This window comes from Zootoca vivipara, chromosome 10 (assembly GCF_965207765.1).
Source record: "Zootoca vivipara chromosome 10, rZooViv2.hap1.1, whole genome shotgun sequence".
NCBI classification, from domain to species: Eukaryota; Metazoa; Chordata; class Lepidosauria; order Squamata; family Lacertidae; genus Zootoca; species Zootoca vivipara.
Window position 1 is genome coordinate 20,879,310 of NC_142593.1, and position 23,193 is coordinate 20,902,502.

The window sequence follows — 23,193 nt, forward strand, 5'->3', positions numbered from 1 at the left end:
AATGTGCTGGCTCCCCAGGAGGAGATTGCAGCTGCTTTGCTCCAGCCTGATTCTCTTGGCAGAGGAGCCAAGGTTTGACTTAGTGTGTTGTCCAAACACGGGGTCACGCCCTTTCTGTGATACGCAGACCAGACCTGTATCTGTTGCTGTCATTTATCTGAGGCTGAAACATGGAACAATGTGTCATGGTTCAGAATATGACATGGAGCCTATAAGTTATATCATTAAATTCAGATCTGATGTGGCAAGCTAAAATACAGGAGTTCTTGTTGGAATGGTAAATTAGTGCAAGGCAGAAAAACACACACAAATGCAAATCTGGCAGATGTGGGCTAGGCCGGCCTTTTTTTCAGCCGGAACTCTCTAGAACTCAGTTCCAGCACCTCTCAGCTGGGTTCCATTGCCATTATAAGCGAACAAGGGAGGCGCTCATGCTAAGTTTCGGCACCTCTTTTTTAAATAGAAAAATAGCACTGGGGGCAGAAGAAACTATAAGAAAGAGAAGAGACATATACAGTATGCAAGTCAGATAGGGTGTTTGTTTGTTTGTTTGTTTGAATTGAGAGATAGTCATTTCCATTTTTAAAGAACCCAGTACTCTCCCCTCAATAATCAAAGCTAGCTGCATATCTAAAATAGGATGTATTTACCCTCCTCAGGTGAGAAACACAAATGTGAAACACAGTTTTTATTCCATGACTGAAATAATAAGGGAAATAAGGAAATGATCGTTATACTTCCAGTGTAAACACGCTTATTCAATTCAAGTTTGAGTGATGCCCAATTTTAACCTAGTGGTCTTGGCTCATACCATATTGCCAATTTCAGCATGCTGTGTTCTTATGTTAACTACATTAAATGAATGCATCTAATTCTCTCTTAGAATTTGATGAGTGTTTTTCAGCTGGTTCTAAGAGCTATTCGGGGGAACATTATACAACATTTTTGTGTCGCTTGTTACATTTTCCAGGACATTGGCTAAAGCTGTATTGTATATCCAGTGCCTTACACTGTTGTCAGCGAGCCCTCCTGGAATCATTTTTCATTTCTTCACACAGTCAGAGTTCTGTTATTTCTAAAACATTCCTTTCTTAAGTCTATATGTGAGCTAATGAGATCTGGTTACTATTTCTGAAAGGGCATTTCCCCCCCTGGATTCTCAGCCATATAACTAAGTCTGAATGAAGAGAAAATGTTGCCAAAACACCAATAGTTTGACATAAGGTGGTTGACATTGATGAATCATTTTTATTCATATATCACAGAGGTAGCCTTGGGGTAAACTAGCAAAATGGAACTGAAAGTCATTTAGAAAGAGGCCATTTTAGGGTTGCAGATAACGTCATAGCAATAAAGAATATCATCTGCATTTTCTTTGGGCTGACGAGATTTTTGAAGGCAGCTGTCCCTAGAATTAACGTGCAAATTGGATATTTAAAGATCAGCTTTATTCTTCATAATGTCATGATTTTGTAAAACACAAGACATCCCCTTGAACATAGCTTTAATGCCTTTTTGCAGGAGCAGACAACTTATCTATTGTTTGCTTAAGAATCATTAACTTATCTAATGCACAGTATTTTGTATAATTTTATTAAAGTTGTGCATTACTGCTATGCTCTGTCGACATTTTGATGACATTTCTGTAGAACTACCGTATATTGCTGTATCTCGGTGTTTTTTTTTATTTGAAACTAAAAAAATGTATGTTAGAAAGAGTTCTGTTTTATAAATACCACAGACCATTGTTGGTTACAAGACTTAAATGATTTGGATTGGCCTGTGGCTTACATTAGCCATTAAGATTTGAGTTTAATGTTCAAAATATGGATATCTGAAGAAAATTCTCATATATGGCCTGTCACCTGATTAAATAAATCTTAGTTGTTGTTTTTTGTCCAGGGTTTCCCAAACAGTGGTACAATCTTCATTCTGGTGCTCTGTGGTGTCTGTGGATTTGTGGTTGAAGACGGGAGATGGCACATCCAGTGCATTAAATATTTATATTGATTTTTAATTGTATTTATACTGCGTCTTTTATTTCTTACATTGTACACGGCAGTTTGAATTTTATGAAATTCATATTGTAATACAGTAAACCATGATACCGGTATATAAGAAATAAAAGAAGCAGTAAAAGATATAATTAAAAAGCATAATGCATATTACAATTGTTCCAGAGGGCAGAAAAACATTAAGTGGTGAGCCCGAGACCCTCAGGGATTTTCAAGTGGTCAGTAAGAAAAATTGTGGGCGAATCACTGTAATAGAGAACTATTGGTGCCCCCCTTTCCACAGTAGTTATGTCTGTGAAACACCCAAATGATCCCCAGCTTGGAAGGATCCAATCTTTATTTTATTGTTCTACCTCACATTGCAGTCAATGGGAGGGAAGTTGCCTTATTGCTGACCCGGTTTAGTTTTACACCAGGCATAGGCAAACTCAGCCCTCCAGATGTTTTGGGACTACAACTACCACCATCCCTAGCTAACAGGACCAGTGGTCAGGGATGATGGGAGTTGTAGTCCCAAAACATCTGGAGGGCCGAGTTTGCCTATGCCTGTTTTACACTGTGTTTCCAGGCCTCGTTTAGAAGCCACCTGCAGCTTTTACTTGTTTGACTTTTTTATTTTAAAAATCTTGTTTGACTTTTTTATTTTAAAAATCTTGTTTGACTTATTTATTTTAAAGGTCTTGTTTGACTTTTTTATTTTAAAAATCTGCAACTTTTAAAGTTTGTAAAGGCCAAAAGTTTCAAAAAATCAAAGGCATTAAAAATTGATCTAGCTAATTGATTTTAAGTAAATAATGTACTTAGTTATTTAAATGCTGTTACATAACTGTGACAAATGATGATTTTCATATCCTGCAGCCCACTGCTCACATAAAATTTGCCAGGAACTGCCTTAAGACCAAATTAGATAGTAAAAGACTTCTATAAGCAAAACAAAGCAGCTGCCATGTGTACAAAGGCATGGAACCGGGGCAGTTTCTTTGGCCCCTGTCCTTAATGAGACCTTCTCCAGCCTCTAATACTGTACTCGACTCTTGGCAGCTTTCCAGAGCTTCCAAGCACTGCTACCTGTGATCCTTTAACTGACAGTAATGGGGATTGAACTGGTGGGTAGGGCGCTTATACATGGAAACAAATGGCCGCTCACCCCTTCTCAGGTGGGTAGTAGTTGTGGACCTCACCCCTGTCCACCATCCCCACCAGCTAGGGCCTGGCAGAATCCAGGTGTGGGGATTCCCCACCCAATGCCAGCTTCAACTGGACCAATCAGAGGCCTCACTGGTTGAGCAGTGCCCTGCAGGCTGGCTGGGCATTGTCTGCAGGCCGTGTCTGGTCAGCTGGCAGCCTATAAAAGCCAGCTGAGCCTGCCCTCCACAGCGCAGTTGGCTGAAGAGTACTCTATTGCTGAGTGTCAGCAGTCAGAAGGGAACACATTGAAACAAAGCTGAGCCTGGAAGACTGTTATTGTTCAGGCAAAGTCTCAGCCCTTGTTTAGGAGAGGCCAGTGGGCAGCCTGAATCTTCTGGACCACTCCATAGCACCAGAACTCTTCACCAACTTGAAAGGTGTTCCACCCCACACTTCTGATGGCTCACCCCACAGGGCAGCTGCTCACAGAGCCAAGAGTCCCTGGTTAGCTCAAAAAGGTTTTGGCACCAAGGCATCAGGTTATACTTTATAATGTTATCAATACAGAAACAGATATAAAATCAAACTATAGTATCTAGAACAGGCACCCCCAAACTGTGGCCCTCCAGATTTTTGGCCTACAACTCCCATGATCCCTAGCTAGCAGGACCAGTGGTCAAGGATGATGGGAATTGTAGTCCAGAACATCTGGAGGGCCAAAGTTTGGGGATGCCTGATCTAGAACATAGCTCGGTATTATGCAATCTACTTTTTTATATTTCATTCTAAAACCATAATTACATTTCCTGATTTTCCCTTTCCCTCATTCCTTATAATAGCTCGCCCCCAAACTCTGACCTTATTACCAAATGACTAAAATATGTATTACGTGAATAGTCTTTCTATTAAGTCAATCTTTGCTGATGTTTTGTGAATTTATTAGCTTGGTGTGTAGTTTCTCCCTAATGGACAAGCGGAATTAAATGTAATAGCATTGATCCCACCAAAGTCCTACTGGTCACCTTCTCTTGTGTTCTTCTCAGTGAGCACTAACTTTTGATTATACAATTATTCATTTAATTATGGCACATCCTTACTTTACTTCCCATCTAATTAGCTAGATAACTCCTCTGCCATCACATGAATAGTATTAAGGTTCATAGATATTTAACCTAATGTTTTCCATTGGCTCTAGTGTCTATATGACTGCCACATCACATTAATTAAAAAATAGCATTAGGCACACAGTAGGTAAAATGGAGCAAATAGACAGAAGTGAAAAATAAACAAGATTATTGAGAGTTGGATCAGACCAGAGATTAATGCAGTCCACCATTTTATTTCTAAGAAGAACCAGCCAGACATTGGCTTGATAATAAGGCAGCTTAGCCCTACTAAACTACCTGCTTGCAGCAAAAGCCTACAAGTGCTTGTGATGGGGTATATCTTTAGTCAGTACAGTTTTGCAAAACATGATGCTATGCAGTAAAGTTTTAGATAGAATATTCCAGTATGGCAGGCATTTACACTTGTACCATGATATGAATGAACCGAAATCCTTCTGTTGTGACATAACTGGTTTATCCCTTACAGTGTTAATTTTCTATCTTTTTGAACAAAACACAAATGCTTCAGATACAGCACTGTCCCAACAGTCAAGTCTTTAGGAACAATATCATAGTTAAATAGAGCCAGTGAGGTAGTTTATCTGGAAGAATTTGTGCATATGCTATATATAAGCACTTCTATATAATCCTGTCTTTGGAGGGAAAGGACCAACCAAAATGCCACATGAAATTAAATGATACACTGAAATTGAGCCTCCCTTGATCTTTTTCTAGATCCTGCCTTTTTCTCATTAGAGCACTATACTGCCACTCCTCCACCCAAACAACCTAATCTTGCATCGCTGTCTGATTGTGGGTGAATTACTTTTTACCAGTGCTCAAACTGCTAACTGGAGTAGCTGATAAGTATCACTTCTTGCCCCCAACATGCACCAACAACTCCAGATGCCAGGTTTCACAACCTTTGATGTGCCTAAGTTTCTCCAGCAGGGATATAGGAACAAGGGTCATCCATACACCATTTTGAATTACTTGTCCCAGGCCCACTTGTTTTCTTTTTGGAGGCTATGAACTCGTTTACGCCATTACTCAAACAGCCACCTCCTACAGTTTTTTAAAAAAATGTTTTGCCCTACTCTTCCTAATAGGTTTTGGAATATTGCTATTCATTCATTCATTCATTCATTCATTCATTCATTCATTCATATTCCACCTGTTATCCAAGGAGCTGAAGGTGGCATAGTACCTGCTCTTGTGAGGTAGTATAGGCTGGAGCTGAGGCACAGCAATGGGAGCTCACTCCGTCAAACCGCCAACCTTCTGATCGGCCAGCCCAAGAGGCTCAGTGGTTTAGACCACAGCACCACCCGTGTCCTGCCAACCTAGCAGTTTGAAAGCATGCCAGTGCAAGTACAGTGGTACCTTGGTTTATGAGCACAATTGGTTCCGGAAGACTGTTCATAAACTGAAGCGTTCATAAACTGAAGCGAACTTTCCCATTGAAAGTAATGGAAAGTGGATTAATCCGTTCCAGACAGGTCCGCGGAGTACTCAACCTGAAGCGTACTTAACCCGAAGCATGGGTGTCATTGGTTCCGGAAGTCTGTTAATCAACTGAAGCGAACTTTCCCATTGAAAGTAATGGAAAGTGAATTAATCCGTTCCAGATGGGTCCGCGGCGTTCGTAAACCGAAAATTCGCAAACCGAGGTGTTCATAAACCAAGGTTCCACTGTAGATAAAGAGGTCCTGCTGCAGTGGGAAAATAAACAGCGTTTCTGTGCGCTCTGGCTTCCATCACGGTGTCCCGTTGAGCCAGACGTGGTTAAGTCATGCTGGCCACATGACCCAGAAAGCTGTCTGTGGACAAACGCCGGCTCTCTCGGCCTGAAAGCGAGATGAGCGCTGCAACCCCATAGTCGCCTTTGACTGGACTTAACCATCCAGGGGTTCTTTACCTTTACCTTTTACCTAGTATAGGCTAAGACAGGCATCCCCAAACTGCGGCCCTCCAGATGTTTTGGCCTACAACTCCCATGATCCCTAGCTAACAGGACCAGTGGTCAGGGAAGATGGGAATTGTAGTCCAAAACATCTGGAGGGCCAAAGTTTGAGGATGCCTGTCCTAGTCCAACACTCAAATCATTACACCACACTGGCTCTTGGCAAGCTCTGATGTAGTGGAGTGGCCTCTATGGAAAAGAACCCTTGGTCTGGCAATCTAAGTCTTACATTAAATCCGAGACCCGATTTGGCAGAAGCTATGCCACATGAAAACATACTCTATATATCAGGCATGGCCAAAATTGGCCCTCCAGATGTTTTGGGACTACAATTCCCATCATCCCTGACCACTGGTCCTGCTAGCTAGGGATGATGGGAGTTGTAGTCCCAAAACATCTGGAGGGCCATGTTTGGCCATGCCTGCTCTATATGTTCATGTTACCTCTCCGAAAGAAAAGCCACTTCCGCGCCTGCGACGGAAGTGGCGTTGTGGGCCGACCGACTGCACCACCGCGTAGGGGCTGCGAGTTCAGCCCCTACGCGATGGTGGCTTCCCGCCTGCATCACCCCCCCGACCGGCCAATGAGAACGGTCGGGGCGGAGCCACCAAGTTTAAAGCTCCCCGCAGGCGGGAAGCAGCCCTCTTTCCTTCCTTGTTTGCCGGAGCAAACAGTTCACCCGCCCGTCCACCCCTTAAAAAGAGGTAAGGGGACGCTGCTATGGACGTGAGTCGGTTGCCTGGTTAGTCAGTGGGCCGGGTAGGACTTTTCCCATACTGGGCTAGCCATGATGGGTTTTTCGCCTACCTCGTAGCATGTCGTCACAACTTAGGTTAGGCGGTTAGGCGTTGGAAATTTGCATAACAATAGGTGGATGAGGGGCAGATTACGTCACCAGCTGCCCAAATTTGGAGAAGTAATTCCGTTAAAGGATTCCGGGGGCGTCGCTTGGTCCTGAGCCTGGAGTTGCCTGGGCCGTAGGGCACGCCCCTTCGGTGGCCACAGGAGGAGCTCTAGTAGATCTACATCGCGGGGCTCCTTTCTGGTGGTTAACTTCTCAAGGACTCCAACACACGGGTTGGGGTCGGATATAGTCTGTTAGGTTCCAACGCCTAAGCCAATTCCGCTCAACATGCTTAATCAATAAAGTTGTGGCCTTAACCACCCCAATTAAATCTCAATCACTGTGTCCTGAGTCTTGATTTCGTGGGAAGGAGGGACATTGCCACACAATTAGCATTTATGAATATAATGCCAATATAGTTTTCCCGTTGGGGAAAAATATCAATTTATTCTTTTAATTTGGACCAATGTTTTTCTTTCCTATCCTGAAACATCTAGGTTGGAATCAGTGTTGGGCCTGATGGTCCTTGGAGAGGCTGCCAAATTAAACATGTCCTGCTTGAGAGTTTTAATGGACCTAGTGAGAGATTTCATTTCAAGCTCTCTGGCTCTTCAGAAGCAGGTAACACCCAAGCTAATTTAGATGCAGGGAGGGAATGTGTTGAAAACCCTAAATGGAATAGAAGCAAAGCATTTATTTTCTTTACTGTTTGTCTGTGAAGTTTATGTTGGCACCAGTATTCCCGGTTGGGCAACTGACTAAGCAACCAGCTGTTCTAGTCGAATAAACCAGAAATATGTAGCCCAAAACACCAGCAGTGTCTGATATGTTCAACAGAGGGAGCCAATTGTAATACTTACTTGGGAATAAGCCCCATTGAACACGATAGGGTTATCTGAGTAAGCATGTATAGAACTCAGCTGAGAGGTGCACTGTAAAAATTGCAGTGCATTTATCTGCCTGATGCATAAAATGTATGTGGTTGTTTAAATGCCTGTCTACCACTGTTCAACCATGTTCCTGGATATATGTACTTCCTTTCTTCCTTTAGAAATGTAATCTTGGTGTCACTGAGTTGGTACATGATAGAAATTTCACACATTTCCTTCTACAGAAAAATATCTACAAGGGAAACTTCTCATGCTGGCTTTGGCCTGTGGGATACATATATACCAATCTACTCAAAGAAATCTGTTTACATGGCATTAATGCAGATTTGCAAAAAACGGCTTTTCTTGGATTCTGTGATTGTGTCAAGGAACATAAAGGTGACAAAGGATTAAGAGGGGCAGGTTTACTAGATCTCTTGAGCTTCCGCTCTTCACCTGATGACCGTAAGTACCAAAGATGCAAATTTCCTCCTTCATGTTGAGTGTATGTAGACATATGGAGCTGTATCCTTAAAGCATCATGATTCAGTTGATCTCAAAGAAATGAGCACAGTTACTGCATTTGCACTCAAACACCTAATTGTCACCTATGCATTTATGAATGATAGTTACAGGTAGGTAGCTGTGTTGGTCTGATGCAGTCAAAACAAAATAAATCCTTCCAGTAGCACCTTAGAGACCAACTAAGTTTATCATAGGTATGAGCTTTCGTGTGCATGCACACTTCATCAGATATACTGAAACAGAAGTCACCAGACCCTTATGTATAGTCAGAGGGTGGGGAGGGGTATTACTCAGAAGGGTGGTGGGAATGGGTGATTGGCTGATAGGAGTGGTAAACCTGTTGATGACTGTTAACGACTGTTAACGACTGCAATTGGTCTTGCAGGAAAAAGCAAGGACTGAGGTGCTACAGAAAGCTTGATCATGTATAATAAGTTAAGATTCTTATCTCATTATATATGATAAAGCTTTCTTATGCCATCTCACCCCTTGCTTTTTCCTGCAAGACCAACTGCAGTCATTAACAGTCATCAACAGGTTTACCACTCCTATCAGCCAATCACCCATTCCCACCACCCTTCTGAGTAATACCCCTCCCCACCCTCTGACTATACATAAGGGTCTGGTGACTTCTGTTTCAGTGTATCTGAAGAAGTGTGCATGCACTCGGAAGCTCATACCTATGACAAACTTAGTTGGTCTCTAAGGTGCTACAGGAAGGATTTTTTATATTTTTTTATGAATGATAGTTCCTCCTTCAGAAAGTTCCAGATCAATGTCTTATTATAAGAAAGGTTGTCTATAGAACTTGTAAATCAGAAACAGCTGAGACATTTCCTAATGTTTCACACCATGTGAATTATAAACAATGGTTTCCATTTTTCGTCTGTTAAATGTAAATACTGTGTTGTATATATACCTTTGGCCTACATGTTACAATTATAATGATAAAAATACATTTTTTAAAAAATGCTCCAGATTTCAGGATTATAATAAAAAGGTATTGGTCTTGTCGGAAATTAATACAGTGGTACCTCGGGTTATGAACGCTTCAGGTTACAGACGCTTTAGGTTACAAACTCCACTAATCCAGAAATAGTACCTCAGGTTAAGAAATTTGCTTCAGGATGAGAACAGAAATCGTGCTCTGGCGGCGTGGGGGCAGCAGGAGGCCCCATTAGCTAAAGTGGTACCTCAGGTTAAGAACAGTTTCAGGTTAAGAACAGACCTCCGGAACGAATTAAGTTCTTAACCAGAGGTACCACTGTATTACAATGCTGAACGCACTTACTAGGGATTTAATGGGGCTTGTTTATAAATAAATATACTTATGATCAAAGGAATATTCAAATTACAGCCCATGCTACTTTCAGTATGAACATAATAACTTCTAATTAACCACTTTAAACCGTGCCCTTAAGAAACATGAAAAGTTGGTGTGTCATGTCTTCTGGAACGACAAAAAAAAAAATCCTCTCCATGCTGGTACATACTTAACAAATCTCAAGCACGCATTAATTGAACAGGAAATTTGCAATGTTTACTAGTGAGCTGCTGGACAGAAATAAAAGTCCAAGCATTTTAATGCACAGCTGACATGAAGTGACGGCTGATGGTACAATTTATTTTACAGCAGGCATGTCAAACCTGCGGCCCTCCAGATGTTTTGGACTACAATTCCCATCTTCCCCAACCACTGGTCCTGCTAGCTAGGGATCATGGGAGTTGTAGGCCAAAACATCTGGAGGGCCGCATGTTTGACATGCCTGTTTTACAGGATAAAGTTAAAGCATTTGTTAGATGATCAGCTGGGATCAGCATGTTTGGAAAATGATGTGATTTGTCTCTAGTCAACTTTAGCTGTGGAACTGGTCTGGCTGTCCACTTGCAGTTCTCCCTTGAGTGCCATCTGACTAAGCAAACTATGAGTTACTGCAGGGGTGTGTGGCACTGTGAAAAAATATTCAGCTACATATCTTAAGTTACTGGGGTGGGGTGGGTGGGGAGGGGAAGGAGCAGCTTCTCTATCCTGTGAGATTTGTACAAGATCACAGGCAACAATCCAATCATGAAGTAAAGTTTACTACTTGGGGGGGGATGGGTTTAAGCCATAAGAAAGTTCATTTTAAACTAGATGAGCATTGGCGCAGAGTCATCTGGGATCACAATCAATCTATTTTTTCTGTAATATCCATGGCACATTATTGATAAAGAAGTTTGTGATATTCGGGAAGACATTTTAGCTTATGGAAGGCTAAAATATAGGGACTTCAACACCTGTGATTTCAAAACAAAGGATCACTTTTGATATTACTTGTCTCTATTTTTATTTTTTAGGATTGCAGTAACAGTGACATCTGGACTGAAGCTGAAGTTCAGATGCACAATTATGTTATCGGCAACTTTTATATAGTGTGAAAATGTGCATGTCTTAAAGTCGGTAATACTAGATGTGGAATGACAAAATTCGATTAATTCAGTAACCTGGCAGTAAAGAGCCATTCGTTACCGAAGCACTAAGCCAAGTTTAGCCATTTACTTTGTTCACATACGTTAAGTGATATGACGGCACTTGAAAGCATAATGAGCAATGGAAATGGAAGGAATACATGCTTGAAACCTGTTGAGTGAGGGGAAGTGGTATAGTGGCCATGTCAAGTGGTGCTGTTTGTTTCATAAAGGGTTCTTGCGATTTGACTATGGTAAGAAGGAAAGGTGAGATTACCCATAGACTGTTTAATAACTGGCTAACTCTATGTAGGATTGTGCTGGCCTTCAGCAGTCACAGCTTGAGGTCTTCCATGGAAGCCCATTTCTTGGATAACTCTGTAATGTTATATTTCTTTTGGCTATTCAAAGCCTTTGGGTATCCTGAAGTGCAGGCCAATAACAGGGCTTGCGAAAATTCTTTAGGGAAGCTTCTCCACCCCTCCTTTTATGGATAATTTATTTATTTATTTAGCACCTGCAGTAAACATGCGAGAATACAACATGGCATAGCCCCCACCCCCACCCCACCCTCAAGCCAGTATCACAAGGAAACTACAATTTAAATTTTGTCTGTGCAGGGAGACAATAGAGGAACAAGGAATGGAAGGGATAGATTAGGATAGCAGAGCAACCAGGATAGAGGAGGAATGGGAAAAGTCAGGCTAACAAGGAATGCAGTGATATTTTAGACTTCTTTTAGTTGTTGGTGTGGATTGTTGAGTTACATGGAAGAAATAGCTGGGGAAAGGGGTTGGAGAGAGGTGGCACCACACAGATGAGAAGGACTTCCTGGGTTATGAAGCAGAAAGGGCAATGGGCAGAGTAAATTAAAGAAGGAGAACCCCAGAACTCATCTACCATTTACCATCACTTCAACACAGCCATTGTAATAACTGATCAATTGACATTAACTGATTTTAGGTAGCATGTGCTGAAACTAAGTCTACCGTATCCTAAATGAACTCTATAATGTGTGATTTGAAATAATAATAATAATAATAATAATAATAATAATAATAATAATAATAATAATTTGTACCCCACACATCTGGCTGGGTTTCCCCAGACACTCTGGGTGGCTCCCAACAGAATTAATGATGAGGATGATGGTGATAACAACAACAACAACAACAACAACAACAACAACAACAACAAAACATCAAACATTAAAAACTTCCCTAAACTGGGCTGCCTTCAGATGTCTTCTAAAAGTCAGATAGCTGTTTATTTCCTTGACATCTGATGGGAGGGCATTCCACAGGGTGAGCGCCACTCCCGAGAAGGCCCTCTGCCTGGTTCCCTGTAACCTCACGTCTCGCAGTGAGGGAACCGCCAGAAGGCCCTCAGAGCTGGACCTCAATGTACCTAAGCACCTTTTCTCCAAAGTGCACATTTCTTGATACCTTCCCAGGCATTCTCCCTTTAAGCAGAAAATACTCATTTGCACAGGTAAATGCTACAATATCTTTGTGTGCCGTGAACATGAACTAGAAATGTGCCACACCTGTGGTAAGGTATAGACATTTTCTGTGACCTGGATAACATTGCGCCAGGAACTTGGAAGCCAAGCTGACCTGAGAAAATCAATCTAGGATAAATTACCAGCTCCTTCTTTCCTACGCTGTAGTCAGTAAGAGTACAGGGACTACCTCACAAACCTCATTTAGGTACTGTGCATTCAGACTCCATAGCACTAAATATTTCCCAACCCTGCTCTGTGAACGCCCACTCTGCTGTAGCCATGGCAAACAATGGGATTGATTTAGCAAAGTTATTCTTGCTGATATGTGCAATTTAGTAATTTGCAAGTCAGGCTATACTGGCAAAAACCCTGTTCGCTAGACCTTTGGCTTGGGAATAACCTACCTGTTGTGCAGGAAAATCATGTTGGTGAACTCTTTCCTTTGGAGGTAAATAGCAACACTGGGAGAAAGGAATGATTTTGCTCAGGAAACTGGTGTAGGGTAAAAGAGTTGAATACCTCCTTCCCTTTTGTGTATCACCACCTCTGAGGAAAAAGAGCTGTTGTCGGCCCAAATACTTACAGGGTCCGAGAGGAGTTCACAGAGGTTACAAACATACAAACACCACATCAGCTAGGAAGGAGGCTGATCTCAAGGATGCCATCAATTGAATGGAACCCATGCACTCATGGCTCCAGGCATGCCAAGATGCCCAGGAACAGAGGCAGCATCATTCGTATCTGGCAGCTCTCCAGATTCCTCATGGGGTCCAATGACATTCCAGGAAACGTTTGGATAGCAGAACCAGTTATAAATCTCAATTGATGCCAAGCAAGCCAGCGCTAAAACAACATCTCGTGTTATGCTGCTTGCAACTCTTTGCTTGACAGTTCCCCTCCTATCCAGGACCTCTTGATCTGTGGGACGGCTCCTTTTGCCTTTCTGGTTAGGCAGAAGTTTGGACCAAACATTAGGGTTGGGAATCAGTGCTCTGATTTAATTGGGATCCCCTTGCAGCTGCATTTTATTTAAAATAAAGAAAACCAGGCTTCGCTGCAATAATCAGGATATATGTCCAGGTCAGTAGAAAACATTAAATCTCATTTTTGTCCTAAATAGATTTGGGGTCAGTTTTTGTTTGAGATAGTTCAAATGAAGTCTGTGAAGAGACAATTAATCTTGTTAATTCTTCCCATATGTAGTCCAGAGCACACATTTATTTTTATGTATTGAGCTTGATTTAGTGTATAATACAGGAATACAGTCATTGCAAGTGAAAGATCATTATTGTTTTTTTCGTCCATCTTAATATTTTGCTTGTGTATGTATAGTCCATGGATAAGTCAGTCAAAATGCCCTTTACATGCTCTTTGTCTTTCATTTTTGGTAAGGTAACAGGCCCCTGGCTCTCCTTGTCAATGCTGAGATGAACTTTTCATCCTTTTTTCTGCATCTTAACAAGATACATACTGCACAAAAAGCCTATTATTAACCTTCCTTTTCCCTCTAATAGTTTTGTGCATCTTAAATGATCTTCCCACATAGCAATGTCGATGACATCTGTCATAAAAGCTGAGACAAATATATGTATGCTTGATTTTAAAGGCTGCTTCTAAAAAGCATTGCTGCCGCCACTGTCAAACTTCAAAAATGTTGTGAAAAGAAATCAATGTCTTTGCAGTGCATCTGACCTCGATGCATACAATTTTCATGTTTATCTTTTTGAGGCAGCCAGGAAACTTGAGTTGAAGGGGAGCAGGGGTTTGGGAGCTCACCCAAACAATCCTACTAAACACGTCCCATCTGCATTTCCCTTGAACTGAATGATCCTGCCAAATCATTTGGCAGTGACAGCTGTGATGTTCCCCCTCCCTAGTAGACACAGACCAAGATATCCCTGTATAGAAGGCAGCCCAGCTTTTGGAGGGAGGAAAGGGCTGTGCTGTGCGCGCTCCTGCCCGCTTAAAAAAAAAAAGGTGCCTAGTGTGTGTTTGCCTACTGCAAGGGGAGAGTACATTTTCTCATTTCCTGCTGTGCAGGAAGCAGTGCCGTCTTAAGCATATCCGGTGTTGTGGTGCAAAGATCCCTCCGGCGCTCCCTCCGTTTCCCAGAGTTGCCGACCTTTTTTAGGGAGGACAGCGCTGCCGGCGACGTGCCCAGCTTTGCGGGGCTGGAGGAGGCGGGCAGCGGCTAGAAGGCAGCTCCTCCGGTGGGGAAGAGGCGGAGGCTGGATGCAGAAGCTCCTGGCTCAGCTAGCCGCTTCATGCCATGGTGGCCACGGCACAGCAGGCAGGCGGACAGTCAGAGGTTCCGGGCGCGGCGCTGTTTCGGCATGGCATGGCGGAGGTGGGCGAGGGCAATGAGCTGATGCCGGGGGGCCCCCACGTCCAGCCTCTGCCTGTTCCCTGGCACTCTCCAGAACTTGGCGCCCTGCACAGCACCACTAGCCTCTGTGGTTAAGACACCCCTGGCAGGAAGTAATCAGAGAGCTGGGTAAGAACTTTGTCCATTTCACTAGCACTATCAAATGCAAGGAAGTGGAATCAACAGAACTTGCTCGGAGGGCTGCAACAGGGAACAGAAAAAACATCAAGCTTACAAGTGAGGAAGAAAGACTGGAGTGGTTTCATGGAATTGTGAGGTTCTGCTGCAGCTCTGCTGTTTCTCACTACAGTTGTTGTCATTCGTCTAAAGACTATTAGATCAGACTCATTTGAAAGGCTATCTTAGGATGCAGTTTGAAACAGAGCATCTTTGATTAGTGTTGGGAATGTTCAAATGCGTTATATCTGTCTTTCTAATTTAAAAGCCTTTGAGGCTGCAGCTAGAACTTCATTAAAGGGAATGGGGAGAAAGTACAAAGATATTAAGAAACAGCTGTAGAACTATTTTTCCTTCTTTGTTAGGGATAGTTAATCAACTTGGACTAAGCCATTAAGTTATGAATTATGCACTTGAGATAAGTTGTGGGGGATGGTGAATAGGGATGGTTGTATCTTTCTGCCAGTTTCATTTTTTTTGGTCTTCAGTTCGTCACATATCTGCATCTCATTTATTTGCATTTTTTGTTTTAAATCCTTGTGAAAATTCGTCAGCATTTTAGTGTGGATTTCTCCTAATAAACAGATTTTTGAATGCCACTTTGCCTGCGGCAAATATACACATTCCTACCTGCAAATCCTCCTAATTCAACACATTGTTATGTATCTTTAGGTGCCTGGCAAAAACATTCCTTTATAATCATGCCTTTGGCTTTAAACTGGCTATGGCCTTTTCACATGGGTGCAATGTAATGTAATTAAATTTTTAATGTAATGAAACACACACAGAATGATTGTTTAGATCAGGGGTTGCCAACCTGGTCCCTACCACCCACCAGTGGGCGTTTCAGGATTCTAGGTGTGCAGTAGGGGGTTCTATGGCACAAGCTGAATCCTCCTTCCATCAAGCACTGGTGGGCGGTAAGGAAATTTAATCATCAAGAAAGATGTATTAGTGGGTGGTAGGTATAGAAAGGTTGACTACCCCTGGTTTAGATCCTCCACCCACCCTTTATGCTAGCTTTAATATACAGTGGAACCTCGGTTTATGAACACCTCGGTTTATGAATTTTCGGTTTATGAACACCGTGGACCCATCTGGAACGGATTAATTCATTTTCCATTACTTTCAATGGGAAAGTTCGCTTCAGTTTATGAACGCTTCAGTTTATGAACAGACTTCCGGAACCAATTACACCCATGCTTCAGTTTATGAACGCTTCAGTTTAAGTACTCCGCGGACCCGTCTGGAACGGATTAATCCACTTTCCATTACTTTCAATGGGAAAGTTCGCTTCAGTTTATGAACGCTTCAGTTTATGAACAGACTTCCGGAACCAATTGTGTTCATAAACCAAGGTACCACTGTATGTATGTGTTTGTTTTTTGCTTAAAATACTCTAAGTCACTTTGAATTGCCGTGGCAAAAAAAGGGACCAACAAATTTAATAATTAATGATAATTTATATATGTTACATTGAACAAATGTATGCATTTCAATGCACACTTTCTCCTAACGTGTGCATTTTGGTACACATTATTTGCACCACAAAATTTGGAGAAGCATGAATTTCGAAGGACAGCTGGGTTTTGGTTCATAAATTGTTTCAGAAAATGAGAATGATAGATTTACATTAAAATTCAAAATGAAATGAATTTATTCCCCACCCCCACCCCCCAAAAATCCCTAGTGGCAAAATGTTTGGTTAGCATCTGTTTGTCTCAGAATACAATGGAAGAGTGCACCTTTGTGGGTGAAGTCAAACCACTGGAGAGTCACAGCGCCTGCTGTGACTGTAGAGATGGATATGGATGTGTTTTGTTGCAGCTGGGACAGATGAAGGCATGGCACCCACTTCTGCTGACGCTGTTTCTTCTTTCTGTGCTCCTCCCAGCGGTCATTGCTCTTCTGGTCACTGCTGTGGATACACGGCCTGTCTCCAGGTGCTGTGGTCATCTGCAAGGAATTCCCATATGGCAGGATTAGTACTGCCAGCCCTTAATGTCACATTTGCAGGCATCTTTGTAAAGCAGAGTGGGTCTGCCAACAGGCCTGGTTGCCTGAAGCCAGCTCTTTGTAGAGCACACCCTTTGGGATCCTGCCATCTTCCATTGTGTGGACATGTCCAAGCCAGTGCCATCGCTGAGCCAAATAACTTTAATACAACAACCGCTTTACATCTTATCTGTGCAATGACATGCATGAAGGTCCCCAAGAGCACTCCAATAGCGCTTATGCTTAGTGTAGTAGTGATTCATAAAGGAAAGAACTGACTCACCAGTATGCGCTTGGTTTTCCCTAAACAGATGCTGTCAAATTATTGACCACTTCTGACCTTGCTTAGCTAATTAGATCTGACAAGATCACAGCCCAGGATATTCTGTCTGTGGCTCATTGCGACATAGATCTTTTTTGGTTGTCTGTTTACCTATGTCCATGCCACTGTATGCAGTGGGACCGAATAAACCCCGTCAGAATTCCCATCACTCAACAAAATGCTTGTCTTGCTATAGCTCTGAAGAGTTCAGTTTTCAAATTTTGCTAAAAATGACAGGTCTCTCTGCCATTATCACTGTCTCATCAATCACATCAACAAAAGCTGGGCTCCCATGGAGAGCTTATTAAAGTCTGGGTTGAATATATTTCTTCTGCATTTATGTTAAAGATATTTACACATGTACACAGGCAAGTGTATGAGTATATGTATGTGTGTGTGTGGGGGGAGAGAGTGTACGCATACATGTGTGTGTCCGTATGTGTATATATGAAAATACGAAGGAAAGCATTTGCAAAGCAGATAATAAATGTAGCTGTGCTTCCAATTTATGCTTTACCCACTGAAAGCCATTCACATAAAATGAACATATTAAACTTTAATGTAGAATGTTACACAAATGGGAGCTCCTATTGGTGTCTGGAAGGTATTATTACTATTTCATTTCATTTATGAATTGCCATGAAGCATCTCAAAGCAATTTTGCAATACACTAAATGCCACATACAATACAACTGCACATATAAAAACAATTTCAAATAAATTCTGGTAATGACTAGAAGAAAAGATTCCGCTTGCTGAAAGAGAAAATTCTTCAAAAGACAATAAAGACAGTCCCTGTGATAGGTAATGGGAGGCAGTTTCAGAGGGTAGGTGCTGCCACAATAACAGCCCAGTTCTGTCATTGCCAACCCTACAGGTTGTCCTGTCCTGAAGAATTGGTTAGGTGTATAAGGGATGAGAAGATCTTTTAGGTATCCTGGCCGCAAGTTTTATAAGTCTGTGTACACCAGAACCAGCACCTTGAACTCAACTCGATAGCTAATTGGCAGACTCTACCATTCTTTCAGCAGGGTGATGACCATATTCTGCCTCAGTGAGAAATCAACTCAACACAGTTTGCACTAGCTGAAGCTTCTGGGTCACCTTCAAAGTCAGTCCCACACAGAGTGCATTGCTGTGATCCAGACTGGAGGTTACCAGCCCATGGATGAGAGTGAATAGGCTTTTTCCGGTCCAGAAATGGCCACAGCTGTTTTACCAGCCACAGCTGATAAAAGACACTCCTCACCTAGGCCTTTAGTGACAGAGGTGGATCCAGGAGCACTTCCTGATGAGGAACCTGCTCCTTCTTGGGAGTGTATGATCTCATAATTGCAATTAACCAATTATCTGCACTTGGGGACCAGTCGCACACAGTGTCTCCATCTTGCCATGATTCAGAGTCAACTTGTTAGCCCTCATCCAGCCCACGACCGAGTCTAGGTATCGGAGCTTGCAAGATTTCAGATGTTACAGAGGAATAGAGCTGGGTCTCATCAGCATATTGATGACACCTTGCTGTAAGGTCTGTACTGTATCTAAGGAATGCCTAAATAAGTGACCTATATATATATATATTTGTAAAAAAATCTGTGCCAGTTTATTCCAATAAGTATTCTCATATTTCAAGCCTCTGTTTCTGTTGAGCCAAATAATGTACGATGGAATATTCCCTCGATCTAATTTTATTATCTAGGATCCTTTTTGCCCCCCCCCTTTTCTGTTTTCGATAAAGATTATTGAAGCTGTGGACTGATATCAGTACAAATGTTTTTGTCACAGGACAGGAGCCATAAAGTTAGCTCCTGCAGAAGAGGCGACACGTTTATGCTAGAGGTCATGTTGCCTGTTGGAGATGCTTACACCACAACAACAAATTCACCCTTTTTGTTTTAAGTTGGGTCAATGCATGGAAGGAATGCTTTATGTTCAAAACATCTTAGTCCTGATGCCATAGCTGCCAAGTCTCCCGTTTTTTGCAGGAAACCCCCGGATTTTAACCCGTTTCCCGCGGTTATCCCGAATAGAAAAAAATCCCAGAAATCCCCTGGATTTCCTACCTGCCAGGGAGGCTCCATTTTGGGTGCTGCTCTGCCCATGTCTGGGCACCGGAAATTGGGCAGTGCCGGCACTGGAAGTTGCTTCTACGTATGTCCAGACATGCGTAGAAGCGACTTCCGGTGCTGCGCCGCTGCTGATCTCGCATTTTTCAGCGGGAGAGTTGGCAGCTATGCCTGACGCTGGTGTTGGAGAGGTATGGGAGAGGTGGAACACCTGCAGAATTACTAAATACATTCTTGTTTCTCAGTGGTTACTCTATTAGCAGTGAGCAGAAAACTTGAATTAGAATATGAAAGGAATCGTTTTCCTTTTCATATTCCTTGAATACCTAATGGATCTTTCTTCTTTAACTTTCTTTCTTTTCAAAGAGCTTTTGTTGCGGAGGCTTTTTATACCCTACCCTCCACCCCCAGCATATTCACTTGCTGAGCTGTCAAGGGCATATATGTCTTCCAATATATAAAGCAACATTTTTGATAGCTGCCACTAGGTCATGCAAAGCAGAACTGAAGAGAGAGCCTTACAATACTGCTGGGGACCCTGGATGACTAGTTTTATAACAGATTTCTCTCAAATGTCTAGACATTATTATTAGATTTCAGGGCCCCCCCCTTTTATGACAGACCTAACATATTGGCATCTGTTTGTCTCTGTAAGCAGGAATAGATACCATTGATTGATTCATTGATTGCAATAAATACAAGCATTTCTATAGTATAGGCCCTCTTTGTCCATCTTATCTGTTCAGGAATAAGTAATGGAGCTTAAGTCAAACGGGAAAAGAGCCGTATGGCTAATGATGACTGGATTTATAAATCCATTTATGAGTGGCTAGAACATAGTAGGTTTGGTCTGCGATACTTGTAATTTCATTGCATGGATTTTGAGACAGGCTGTATGTAGGCTGATGACGTCTCTGTTGTGCTTGCAATAACCTGTCATTGACTCACCAAAGATCTTTTTATTTATTTATTCCAAGGACTGTATTGACCTTTAGCCAACCCACTGGAAGTCACATGCTAGGGTTGAGAGTGGTCACCCACACTCTTGCATGTACCTACAAGTCCCCCCTCTTCAGCTGGCATACCAGCAAAGGGGGGGGGCTATCACCTTGTTTCTTTTCTTTTAGCAGCTGCTGTCAAACTTGGTGGGATCATGAGCAGGGCAGGAATTTGCTTTGGGACTCGGATCGCCCCCCCAAAAAACTCTTATTTAGAGTAAAAATGAATCAGGGGCAGTTTGTAACATTTTCATCATCTTTTGGGTGAAGCCTTGTTGGTAGGAACTCCATATTTCCCTGCTAGTTTTCAATATATACAAGGAGTGTTGGCGCTCCGGGGAAATGAGATTCCAGCTCTGCATCTGCTGTAACTTAGGAGGGCAAGGAATTCCTCTAATGGGAACACTTCAAGGAGCGCCTCCACCCCCATTGTTCAGCCCAGACACTGAGGTCCAGCTCCGAGGGCCTTCTGGCGCTTCCCTCCCTGTGAGAAGTTGGAACAGAGGATAAAAACTTGCAGGCTATGAGTCGTTAGTGTTTTTAAGCAACTGGTGAGTGTCATAGCAAATTTGCAGAGCTCTTGTGATATCAAGAGAGTCCTGGCCGCAAGCTGGTCTTTCAAGAGCAGGGGCGGCCCATGGGCCTTAGATTGCCTGCCCCTGTTCAAGAGGGAGAGGTGTTGGATAATGCCAAAGGCATTTCCTTCAGCCCGTGCTTCTTGTATCTACAAGGTCTACCATGTTCAGTATGTCTTAATTACAGTAGTAGTTTTGTTCTGTTAGAAGCCTGGCCTGGCCTACTCCGCTGTCTGATTGCTTAATCAGAGGACTCTTGTGTGTATAATGTTATTTACAGCAGCCTTCCTGCTGCAGTTTTATTCCGCTTACCTCTTAATAACTCCGCAAAGTTGCCAAGCTATCTACCTTTCTGGATTTAGTCTGCTTTATTCAACCACTTCTACTCACAAACCCCTCTACCACCCTCCAGTCTTGACTGGCATTTTGGAAGCATTATGTGGATGCTGCCAAAAGCAATCAATCAATCAATCAATCAATCAATCAATCAATCAATCAGGAGAGACATAAGCAGCTCCAAATTCACATTGAACTCCAGTGTGGAGGTGCCCTTGGATGCACATTTGTGCGGTATAGATGTGCAGTCATGGACATGTGGTAACAAAGGAGAGGCACTGGTGGAAATTCCAGCCCTTTCTGACCTTTAGAATCACTTTAGAATCATCGAGTTGGAAGGGACCACAAGTGTCATCTAGTTCAGGCATCTCCAACCTGCGGCCCTCCAGATGTTTTGGCCTACAACTCCCATGATCCCTAGCTAACAGGACCAGTGGTCAGGGATGATGGGAATTGTAGTCCAAAACATCTGGAGGGCGAAGGTTGGGGATGCATGATCTAATCCAGCTCACTGCAATACAGGAATCCTTTGCCAATTGTGGGGCTTGAACCCACGATCCTGAGATTAAGAGTCTCATGTTCTACTGACTTAACTATCTCTCTCTCCCTCTCTCTCTCTTTTACTTGTGAATTTTGATGGGTGATTGATAATGCCGGGAAGATGTTAAATGTACAGATGAAAAATGATGGTTGTCAATACAGTGGTAGCTTGGTTCTCAAATTTAATCCGTTCCGGGAGTCCGTTCGAAAACCAAGGCACGGCTTCCGATTGGCTGCAGGAGCTTCCTGCACTCAACCGGAAGCCGCGTCAGATGTTTGGCTTCTGAAAAACGTTTGCAAACCGGAACACTCACTTCTGGGTTTGCGGTGTTAGGGGGCCGATTTGTTCAGGAGCCAAGCCATTTGACTACCAAGGTACCACTGTATTGGGAGCTCAATCTTTGAACAGCCCAGTCAAGATCTCTCTTGAAATTCTCTACCCTTTCTTAAGTTTGTGTATTGTTCATAAAAAAAAATGCCACATCTTGAGCTACCCTATGACTCCAACAAAGACGTTAGGGCTTCCATTCTGCAGCTGCTTCCATTCCCTTAAGATTACATGCAAGCATCTCCTCTTCTGCACCATATTTGCTTAAATGGACTAGGAATATATTTTTACAGGCAACTGTTGCTTTGCACTTCTGATTGGGGAAAGGGAATAGAAGGTGATCTTCTCTGTGTTGCTAGGACAAATCATGTTGAGAATGTGAATCAACTTACAAGGTAGGCATGTGCTGAAGGCTTTAGACTTCATCACATCTCAGAGTTTACATATTCCAGTCTATGTTATCAACATGATGGTTTCATCCTGTAACTGACTTGGCCCAGGGTTTTAAAAACGTCCTTACTTGAGGTTGTTTTTTTTAAACCAAGCTTCTCAAATAGACTTGACTTCATATCTGCATTGGCATCTTGCTTATGACTTTCCATTACATTCCAGGTATAAACGTAGCCCCATTTCTGCCCATTCGTTGATGTAACCTGGTTACCTCCGGGATGTAATTCTTATCTGAAACCCAGACAATCTTGGCTTCACTTCTGTGAGAACTGTATCCAAACAAACATACGATTCCTTCTGCTTTGATTCATGATCTTGCTGTACTCACTCTTTAGATGCAATTTTAGGACTTCAATGCTTGTATCGCAATGTCCAAAAGCATTTCAAGATTCAGTCTGGATGAAAGTACCGGGTAATTTGGATTGCCTGCCAGGCCTGTGTAGCGCCATTTCCCCATTCATATGCTCAGCATGAACTCATCCATTCTTGTCTAATTAATCTTCCTCGTTTTTTTATCTGCCTATGATTGTCAGTATTTCTATGCTTCCTTGTTCTCTGTATATTATCTTAAAAGTAAAATATCACCTCCTCAGCCAAAGGACTGATTAAATGCCATCTCTTAATAGTTCCCTATTAGGGCTG

General features: G+C 42.5%; 1 protein-coding gene across 7 annotated transcripts in view; it reads left to right on the forward strand.

Moving 5' to 3' along the window:
- Positions 1-23,193, forward strand: part of TMEM232 (transmembrane protein 232) — a 135,902-nt gene that overhangs the window by 42,389 nt on the left and 70,320 nt on the right. For all 7 annotated transcript variants that reach the window (XM_088653251.1, XM_060280163.2, XM_088653252.1 and 4 more), the window contains 2 exons: positions 7,554-7,677; positions 8,171-8,390. In XM_088653251.1, coding sequence (XP_088509377.1) covers positions 7,554-7,677; positions 8,171-8,390 — 344 coding nt within the window. The remainder of the gene's footprint in view (positions 1-7,553; positions 7,678-8,170; positions 8,391-23,193) is intronic.